The 10233-nt window shown below is 56.2% G+C and overlaps 2 protein-coding genes across 2 annotated transcripts; one reads left to right on the top strand and one right to left on the bottom strand.

Annotated features, from left to right (window-relative positions):
* Positions 1–389: 389 nt before the first annotated feature.
* LOC132334945 (olfactory receptor 14J1-like) lies at positions 390–1494 on the bottom strand. The gene has a single exon (XM_059861066.1). It carries the CDS (start codon positions 1477–1479, stop codon positions 547–549), a length of 933 nt encoding a protein of 310 aa, XP_059717049.1. The 5' UTR covers positions 1480–1494; the 3' UTR covers positions 390–546.
* Positions 1495–8770: 7276 nt separating this feature from the next.
* LOC132334572 (serine/threonine-protein kinase pim-1-like) lies at positions 8771–9994 on the top strand (the record flags this gene model as incomplete). The annotated part of the gene is made up of 3 exons (XM_059860678.1): positions 8771–8938; positions 9455–9505; positions 9710–9994. Coding segments are annotated over exons 1-3 (504 nt in total), but the record flags the coding sequence as incomplete, so codon positions are not given.
* Positions 9995–10233: the final 239 nt, after the last annotated feature.

The following is a 10233-nucleotide window of genomic DNA, read 5'->3' as shown; positions in this document are numbered from 1 at the left end:
GCCCTTGCATGATGGAAATGCTGCTGCAGAGCCCAGCTCTGTCCCAGCAGTGCCCACAGCCTGTCCCTGCCTGCAGTCCCTGGACAGGCACACAGCAGGACAGGGACTGAGCTGGCAGAGCCCTGAGGCCCTAAACCAGCACAGGGGTTCTGAAGGGGAGTGTGGCAGTGAAGGCAGGGGAGGCTATGGAGGAGAAGCCCTGGGGCTCCCTGGAAGTGAGGAACACTGGGGTTCCTTTTTCTCCTCCAGCTCTGCCCAGAGGCACGGACCCTGCAGCTCTAGAAATCAGGGAGGAAAGATGTCAGGCACACATGGCAATACAGAGTTCTTTATTTTGTGTTAGCATATATGTAGTATACATATGCTGGTTTTCCAGTATCTGGGTGCAAAAAGAAAGATAAATATTAAAATAAAAATACTGGAGTCAAACATTGTTCTGTGAACAAATTCACAAAAGTTTAACGCCTATGTAAACGGCAAAAAATACAGGACACAGAGTGAGAATTAAAGAGTAACATCATAAGAGATATGCAGAAGAATGAGAGTTTATTGCTTCTGAAAACCAATTGATATCATTTTCTTCAGGCTATTCCTGACCTCCTGGTTCCTCAGGCTGTAGATGAGGGGGTTCAGGGCTGGAGGCACCACTGAGTACAGAACTGACACTGCCAGATCCAGGGATGGGGAGGAGATGGATGGGGGCTTCAGGTAGGCAAAGGCTGCAGTGCTGAGGAACAGGGAGACCACGGCCAGGTGAGGGAGGCAGGTGGAAAAGGCTTTGTGCCATCCCTGCTCAGAGGGGATCCTCAGCACAGTCCTAAAGATCTGCACATAGGAGAAAACAATGAACACAAAAGAACCAAATGCTAAACAGGAACCAACAGCAAGAAATCCAAGTTCCCTGAGCTGGGAGTGTGAGCAGGAGAGCTTGAGGATGTGTGGGATTTCACAGAAGAACTGGCCCAGGGCATTGCCGTGGCACAGGGGCAGGGGAAATGTATTGGCCGTGTGCAGCAGAGCATTGAGAAAGGCACTGGCCCAGGCAGCTGCTGCCATGTGGGCACAAGCTCTGCTGCCCAGGAGGGTCCCGTAGAGCAGGGGTTTGCAGATGGACACATAGCGGTCGTAGCACATGATGGTCAGCAGGGAAATTTCTGCTGAATAGAAAAGGACAAACAGAAACACCTGAGCAGCACATCCTGAGTAGGAGATGGTCCTGGTGTCCCAGAGGGAATTGTGCATGGTTTTGGGCACAGTGGTGCAGATGGAGCCCAGGTCGCTGAGGGCCAGGTTGAGCAGGAAGAAGAACATGGGCGTGTGCAGGTGGTGGCCGCAGGCTACGGCGCTGATGATGAGGCCGTTGCCCAGGAGGGCAGCCAGGGAGATGGCCAGCAAGAGGCAGAAGTGCAGGAGCTGCAGCTGCCGCGTGTCTGCCAGTGCCAGCAGGAGGAAGTGGCTGATGGAGCTGCTGTTGGACATTTGCTCTGTCTTGGCATGGGGGTCTGTAGAATAAGTAATCATGCAATACTTCAGTTTGTGGAGAATTTCAAATATCCCAGCACAGCCTGGGGGCACTTTCCCTCCACTGCCTGCCCAGGGCTCTGCTACCTGGAGCTGTCCCTGCCAGCAGCTGCTCCCTGTGCCCAGGACTGGGCCATGTCAGTGCTGCCTGAGCGCAGCTCAGCCCTGGGGGCTCAGCTCTGCCCTGCAGACCCCTCCCAGCTCTGGCACTGCCCAAGGGCAGCTCTGGCTCTGCAGGCTCTGATGGGAATGTCAGACCAATCCTGAAAAGGACTGGAAAAGCGATGCTGATGCTGCCCTAAGGAACCCTGTGCTGATTTCTGGCACTGCCTGGTATATTCAGATCTCAGAGAATTTTTTTTTTTTTTAAACAATTTTTCTCTGTCGAAAGTGAGTCAGGAATATCTAAGTGCATTTTTCTATCCAGGCATCCCAGAGAAATGGATTAATAAAGCAGGATTTTTTTGTTTTATGCAGACCCTGCCTTGCTGTGCTTATCATTTAATCTACCAGGAAATACCCTGGAGATCAGTGTCATGCTGGGAGCATCCCTTAACAATGCAGCATCCTCACCACACAACAGAAACTCTTCCAAGCCTTACCAGCTGTCTCCTCCCACCCAGATCTGGTCCCACAGTGCTTGGAGCAGCTGCCAGGGCTGGCTGAGAGCTGTCCCTGGCAGGCAGCAGAGTCCCTGCCCCAGCAAAGTGCCCTGGGCTGCAGGACCCTGCTCTGCAGGACAGCCCTGGGCACCCCTGGCTGCTCTGCACAAGAGACAATCAGAGAATGTACTCACAGCGTCTGGAGGCATTGGGATGTTCCAGCTTTAGGAGATGGCTCCAGGAGCTGCAGCTGCCTTGTCCTGCAGCCAGAGGTTCCTGTGCCAAGGGCTGGCAGTGATTCTCCCCCAGTCACTTCTCAGCATCTTCACAGCCCTGACTGATTGAAAATATCTCTGTCTCTGTGCTGTGCCCAGGGTGGCCGCAGACAGTGCCCTCAGCCCTGCTGGGTTGGGAGAGGAGCTGCTCCTGAGGATGTGTTATTTTGAAGATCTTCTTGATTGCCAGGAGTTCCTTCTGTTCCAGGAGCCCAGCCCAGCTCAGCAGAACAGACACAGCACAAGGACTTCTCTTGTGGGTTGGGTGCTCAGGCCCTGAACATCACTCCCTGAGAGGGAGTAGAAGAAATATCTCAAGAATTCAAAGTCACAATCAATCTCCAAAGTTTCTTGAAGATTTAATGGGTCCCACTGAGGGACACAACTGAGAAAGCGTCCCCAGGTTCCAGTTAGAGCAGAACACTGGAGGCAGTGATGACAGCTGGGGACAAACAAGGCAAAGGTGTCTCTGGTGCTGAGCAAAGCTGGATGTGTTTCAGGAATGCAAAGGGCCAAGGCCTGAGCCCCAACCCCTGGCCAGGCAGATCCTGTCCCTCCCTCCTTGCTCAGGGCTCTTCCCGGGATGGGCACTGGCATGTGGGGATGTGCAGTGCCAAGGGCAGGAGCATGGGGCGGCCCCTGCCAGGCTGCTGAGCAGGGACAAGGAGGCCATGAGGCCCCAGGCCTGCAAGGGTCACTTGTCTCCTGCTCCTGGCTCAGGCCCAGGCCCAGCAGCCATGGCCAAAGTGCTGCCCAAGTTGCCTCTGTCAGGGCCTGGCAGCTGCTGCCCATGCCTGTGCCCTGTGCAGCCCAGGCTGTGCTACGGTGTCCCTGCCCTGCGCCTCTGTTCCTGCAGGCTGTGCTCATCCCCCGGCTGCCCCACCTGGCTGGCCCCTTCCTTTGCTGACAGCTCTGCCTCCTGCCTGCCTCTGCCTGCCCACACAAAGCCTTGGGCTGACCCAGGCTCTTTCTGAGGGATGTGTTGCTCCACAGCCCTGCCCTGGCAGGGAAATTCCTTGCTCTTTTTTCCCAGTCTGGGCCTCCCAAGCTGCCCTTTGCATTAACTCTTTCTTTCTCTGGCTGTACTCTCCGATGTCAAAAGGATCCACCATCTCTGAATCCACCCTTCAGTCCCTCCCAGGGCTCTCCCCTTCTGTCCTCAGTCTGCACCCCACTGAGCACAGAGCTCCTCTGTCCCTATACAGTGCTCATGTGCTTGAGGACATGGGCGCCTGGACAAGAAGGACGGTTCTTTTCTACAGGAAGGAAACCACAGAGCCCCAGGGTTTTGAAGGCAGATGAGAGGCAGGCACTGGAGGCCAAGGTAAGCCAGACCTGTCTGTCCTTGCAGCTTTTGTCTGAAAGCAACCCTTGGATATTTGGGGAGTTTTGGAGGTGCAATTCCATTTCAGCCATATGTAGCAGTGTATTTCTATAGCCATGGGTGCCTGGAGCAGAATGACAGCTCTTCTGCACAGGAAGGAAAGGGCAGAGCCCCAGTGTTTCACAGGCAGATGAGAGCTGGTCTTCAGGAATCCAAGGGAACCTAGACAGTCCTGGCAGCTTTTATCTGGGAGCTCTCTTGGATATAAGGAATTTTGGAGGCAGATTCCCAGTTTTGGCTATGGATGCCTGCACATGAGAGATGTTTCTTTCCATGGAAAGAAAAGCACAGCCCCCCCAGTGTTTTGACGGCAGATGAGAGGTTGCCCCCCCAGATGCCAAGGCCATCTAGAGCTGTCTGTTCTGGCAGATTTCATATAGGAAAAATCCTTTGATATAATCAAATATGGAGGTAGAATCCCAATTTCAGCCCTGAACCCCTGGAGGAGAAGGAGAGTTCTTTCCCAGAGTAAGGAAAACATGGAGCTCCATGGCTTCAGGGCCAGATGAATAGCAACCCTCCACATGCCAAGGTCAGCCGGACCAGTCAGGCTAAGCCAGCAAGACTTGTTCCATGTTCTTGGATCCTGGGGGCCCTGCAGCAGAACTTTGTTTCCAGAAGGCCCAGCGATACCACAGTGGTCTCCTTGGCTCTGCAGTGGCACAATGGCCCCTTGCTTCCATGAGGCCATGCTGTGCCAAAATGGTTTCCTTGGTTCCATGGAACTGTGCAGAGTGCCACAATGGCCCCTTGGTTCTATTGAGCTCCCCAAAATCACAATGGACCCTTGGTTCCACAGGCATGGCTGTGTCACACTGGCCCCTTGCTTCCATGGGGACCCAGAGTGTCACACTGGCCCCTTGGTGCCATGGGGACCCATAGTGTCACACTGGCCCCTTGGTTCCATGGGGACCCATAGTGTCACAATGGCCCCTTGGTGCCATGAGGACTCAGAGTGCCAGAATGGTCTCATTGCTTCCATGAGTCCCTGCAGTGTCACAAAGAGCTCCTTGGTTCCACAAGGGCCTGCAGAGCCCCTTGATTCAACAAGGCCTCAAAGTGCCAGAATGGTCTCCAGGACTCCATGATGACCCACAGTGTCACAAGGACACCTTGGCTCCATGAAACCCTGAAATAGGGAATGGCCCCTTGATTCCATTGGGCTCCTCCCTGTCACACGAGTTCTTAGTTCCACCGCACCCTGTAGTGTCACAATGGTCTCCTTGGTTCCACAGAGTCAGAATCTCTCGGGGGTCTCACGGAGCCCCACTAAGATCCCCTTGATTCCATGAGGCCCCGCCGTGCTACAATGACCCTTAGGTTAAATGGCCCCTTGGTTCCCGTGAGTCCTGAAGTGTCATAATGGTCTCCATGTTTCCATGAGGCCCCAGAATGTCACAATGCACTTTTGGTTCCATGAGCTTTCATACAGCCAACAGCAGTGTCCTTGGCTCCACAGTGTCACAAGGGACCCTTTGTTCCATGAGGTTCAGTAGAGTGAGATAATCACCTTGATTCCAAGAGGTTCTGTAATGTCCCAATGGACTCCTTGGTTCCATGGCCCTGCTGTCCAGAATTGCCCCTTGGTTCCATGAGGTTCTGAACTGTCAGCAGGAATCACCTTGGTTCTGCAGTGTCATAACCGACCCTTGGTTCCATGAGGTGCCAGGCCTCCCACAGCCTCTCAGAGACCCTTCTCCCCCTCATGGCCCCTCTCAGCCCCAGGCCTGGGGCTCCTCCCAAAGGAGAAGGGGTCGGGCCCTGCTTGTTCTCCTTTTATTTCAGTCCCTTCACAGCCACGAGTGAAGAAAGGCTGAAATGGAGCCTTTCCCCAGCGTTTCCCTCGGGGTTCATTGCGGGCTGAAGCTCTGTGCTGGCGCTGGCCCGAGTGCCACCATCCCTGCAGCCGCCAGGCCTTTGCTGTCCCCCCGTGTCCGTTCCCTGTCCCCGAGTCCCGCCCGGCTCTGGCAGCAGCAGCAGCCGCAGCGCAGGGGGCGCCGGCCCGGCCCAGCCGGGGCTCCCGGCCAGGAGCAGCAGCAGCGCCGGCCCCTTCCCGCCTGCTCCTGCCTCGGCTCCCGAGGGCTTTTTCCAGCTCAGTTCTGGAGTAGAGCAGCAATCACCCACACACAGCCCTGACTGCGCAGGGCCCGCCTGTGCTGCCCTGACCCAAGCCAGCAGAGAAAGAAAGGATCGGGTTCCAGCGCTGTTTTCAGCACTGCTTTACTCACCCTGAGGTGACAGCAGGAGGCTGCTGCTGCCTTTGCCTTGGCAATTGGAGATCATGGCTGCTCTTGCCGCTTGAAATTTATCTGTAAAACTGCAATTGCCTTTTTTGATCAGTGCTACCCAGAGTGCTTTTTTCGTGATGGTGAATGTGGGAATTCTTAAAATCAGAGGATTTTGGGAAAGCTGAAAAAGGCAGGCTTCAGAGACAGCAGAACTGTGATTAGAGCTGAGCTGTAACCATGAGATAGGGCAGCAGAAAAGTTAAATAAGAAGTGGGAAAGTATGGACAAATAGAACAATAGTTTGTGTATTAACGCTTGGCTAGAAAAACTCCCTAAGCTGCAGAAAAGTATATCTAGCCTGATATTAGGAAGTACTGAGCTTTATAAATGAGCTCTGAGCATTTTGTTTTAAGGCTTAGAAGCAGGTATTGTATTCGAAATAATCAGGTATTGTTTTAACCGAAGGTACGTGTGCTTATAATGTTTGGATAGAACTACTGTCAATATGCTTTTGCTTTGCGTGATTGGTCAAAAAACTTTTAAAGTAAGTTGTAACATTGAGTTCTTTGTCTGCTGCCGAGGAGACAAACTGCCGGCATCTTCCCATTGTCATAACCATGTAATGAGACTGATGCTGGAAAATAAACACCTCAAGACACATTCCTCAGCAGTCCGGTCCTGTTTGTGATTTTGTACATAGACCCCCGGCCGGCAATAGGTGAACTCAGGCTTTTGGTCACAGGCATCATGATTAGCAGATCTTGAAATCCCCTAAAGTCCCTGAGCACTAAGTCAAGGAGAATTAAAGCCACACAGACCACATTTGCAGTGCTCAAACACGGCCCTGTTGCTGCTGCTGCTGAAATAAAATCACAGAAATTGCCTCTCAAGTGTCAAATCAAATGAAAAAATCCACCAGGAGAAAGAGAAACCAGAACTTCTCGACTCACTTCATTGTTTCTCCTTCTGAGCAGCAGCAGCAGCAGCAAGTGGAGATGCGCAGAGGTATTTCCAGCTGCTGCTGATCCCAGCTGGAGCCCAGCCTGCTGCCCAGTCCCAGCGGGAAGCTGAGCCCAGCCCGGGGAGCTCCCGCAGTGTCGGGAGCTCAGCGCACGCGGGGCCAGGCCCAGAGCTCCGGGCACGGCCGCCCATTGCGGGGCAGCGGCGCAGACGGAATGTCCTGCGGCCCAAACCTCCTGCTCCTGCCACACAGCGCCAGCGCTCTCCCCCTCCTCCTCCTCTCCCAGCACGGCACAAATTCCAGCTCGGAGGAGGCTTCCCCAGAGAGGGCTCAGGCTCCTGCTTCAGCCTCAGGGTCCCTGCAGAGGAACAGGGCATCTTTCAGGCACTTCCACAAGCTCAAGGCTGCCATTTCATGGGCAATCTGGGATGAAAATGGACTTGTTAGGAAGCACAAAAGCAGAGGGAATTGATCAGAAATTATTAGGAAAAAAATGACCCTTCTTAGAGACAAAGTTCGCAAAGTCATTCCATGCATTTCTCCTTTTCAAATTCTTCCAGTCATCTCCTGACAGGTCCAGCATGTTCTGGTACTTTTCATGAACTGACTGTACTCTTGATTCATATCAATGCATGAGATGTAGAAGCATCTGAACTGAACACTGAGACAAACTCCCTCTGTCAGCCCATTTTCATCTTCTAGCTCACTTTCCGTATGTCCACAGGCATCTTGGAATGATTATCCCACAGCTCTCCATTTCTGGCTGCAGGCTCTGGAGATTCTTTCTCTGCATTCAGTCAGGTTTGCATTCCCTAATAATTCCTGGTAGCCCATCATGTTTTCTGAGGGTAGAACAGTAACATTGAAAACCTCACCAATGGCACAACTGCCCAGCCCACAAGGAAAAGAAAGAAGAAGCTGTCAAGTTCTTCAAATATTTGTCCTGCTTTGCTGCAAGAGTCGTGCTGCACGCACAGTGTGGAAAGCCAAGAGGAGCTGCAGTTGGTGGCACATCTTGTGACAGAAGCTGCACCTCGTTCTCCAGGAAAGATTCTTGGAAAGAGCAAAGAGGACTGAGGAGCAGATGATGGGAAAACTGAAAGAGCTTTTAAGAAATTCAAAGAAAACAGAAAGAAACCATCTGAGATGTTTTACTCGATTTATTTTTATGCTCCTCTTTTCCATCTTGCACTACTTCTCCATCCATTAATTCCAAATGGATCTCACTTCTAAGCTCAATGACTTGGCAAGTTGTAGACACTGTCAAATACCATGAGCTACACCCAGTTTGCCTTCCCCTGGTTTTCTTTGGAAAGCAATGCTGGAGAGGTAAGTGCAGTGCCTGGGTCACGTACAAATTCAGCATTCAGGGAATGCGCTCCGATAGTGTTTGACCCTCAGCAGGGACAATGCACAGCAGGGACTGAGGGGATTCCTGTGCCGCTGTGCAGGAGTGCAGACTCTGGGTCTTGGCTGAACACGGCCAAGTTCCCGTGTTTGGACAGGCTCAGGGGCTGCGCCCGGGGAGCGCGGGGCTCGGCGCGGGGGCGAGTGGGCAACGGACAAACGGACACGGGGAAAAACGGCCCCGGCGCTTCAGTTGCAGCGGCAGCAGCAGCAGCGAAAGCAGCAGCGAAAGCAGCAGCAAAAGCAGCGACTTCGCCGAGCCCCTCTTGCTTGTCCTCTCCCTCTCCCGCAGTCCCGCTTGTCCCGCAGTCCCGCTTGTCTCTCCCTCTCCCGGTCTCCCTTTCCCGAGGTCCCCTCCTCTCCCAGCCTCTCTCCCCATGCCCGGTCGGGCCATGCCCCCGGCCCGCCCCCGGCCCCGGGCGGGGCTGCCCCGTCCCCGGCCCCGGGCGTCCCGCCGCAGTCTCGCCTCCGGCCGGCTCTGGTCGTACTGGCGGTGGCGCTGCTGGGCGGGCATCAGTGCCTGGGACAAGGGCGGCATCGCCTCCCTTTGGCTCCGCCTGGCCCGAGCCTGGCCCCGGCCCCGGCCCCGGCCCCGGCCCCGGCCCCGGCCCCGGCCCCGGCCCCTCCCGGGGCCCGCGGAGGACACAGGCGGCGCGGCCGCTCCCGCCGCCTCCGCTGCCGCTTGCCCGGCCCGAGCTCCGCCGCTCGGCAGCGCGGCCGCCGGCCCCGAGCCGCCGCTGTCCCGCTGCAGGGAGCGAACGCCTGGGGATGGCCGGCCTGGGGCGCTTGAGGGGCGCTCGGGGGCCGTTGCCGGCCCCGGGCCGAGCGCTGACAGCCGCGTCCCGCCGGCAGGGAAGGCGCAGCAGGGCCTGAAGGAGCAGTACCGGCTGGGCTCGCTGCTGGGGCGCGGCGGCTTCGGCAGCGTCTTCGCGGCCACGCGGCTCTCGGACGGTGCCCCGGTGAGCGGCGGGCGCAGGAGGAGGAGGAGGAGGAGGGGGCGGAGGAGGAGGAGGGCGGAGGATGGGGCTGAGCAAGGCGGGCGGCGAACTCAGCCCGCTGCTTCCCTTGGCTTGCAGGTGGCCATCAAAAGGGTGCCACGGGAGCGCGTCCGGCACTGGGGCGAGCTGGTGAGTGAGCGGGGCCAGCGGGAGCAGCCGGGCCATGCCGAGCGGGGATGAGCCGAGGCCCGACAGGGTGGAAGCCTCCAGGATGCCTCGAGGGAGAGCGGGCGTGGGGCCAGCGCAGGGCACAGAGCATCCCAGGCTGGCTGAGGGCTTCCCGAGCCCCGGCACGGCATCAGCCCCACTGACGGCATCGTGCTCCTCCCGCAGCCCGACGGCACCAGCGCACCCCTGGAGATCGTGCTGCTGGCCAAGGTGTCCACTGGCTTCCCTGGTGTGGTCCAGCTGCTGGAGTGGCTTGAGCTCCCCAACGATGTCTTGATGGTGCTGGAGCGCCCGGAGCGGTGTCAGGACCTGCAGCATTTCATTCGGGCACGGGGCTTCCTGCCCGAGGAGGTGGCGCGGGAGCTGTTCCGCCAGGTGCTGGAGGCCGTGCGGCACTGCACCAGCTGCGGGGTCCTGCACAGGGACATCAAACCAGAGAACATCCTGGTTGACCTGGCCACCGGGCAGGCCAAATTGATTGACTTTGGCTGTGGCACCTACCTGCAGGACACAGCCTACACTCACTTTGCAGGTGAGCCCACACAGGGTGTGCTCCTGGTCCCAGCATCTCATGGCCCAACATCTCACAGCCCAAGCTGGGTGTGGCAGTGGGGATTCTCCCTTCTGCAGCCCTTCATGGCACTGAGACTTCAGCCAAGTTGCTTTTGAGCAGGGCTGGGTGTGGAGCC

The sequence above is a fragment of the Haemorhous mexicanus genome, chromosome 16 (genome assembly GCF_027477595.1).
Source record: "Haemorhous mexicanus isolate bHaeMex1 chromosome 16, bHaeMex1.pri, whole genome shotgun sequence".
In the NCBI taxonomy this organism is placed as follows: Eukaryota; Metazoa; Chordata; class Aves; order Passeriformes; family Fringillidae; genus Haemorhous; species Haemorhous mexicanus.
This window is presented reverse-complemented; position numbering and strand designations above follow the sequence as displayed.

Bases quoted from the DNA above. Each gene is read 5' to 3' on its own strand.
- LOC132334945 (XM_059861066.1), bottom strand. From the start codon at position 1,479: ATGTCCAACAGCAGCTCCATCAGCCACTTCCTCCTGCTGGCACTGGCA.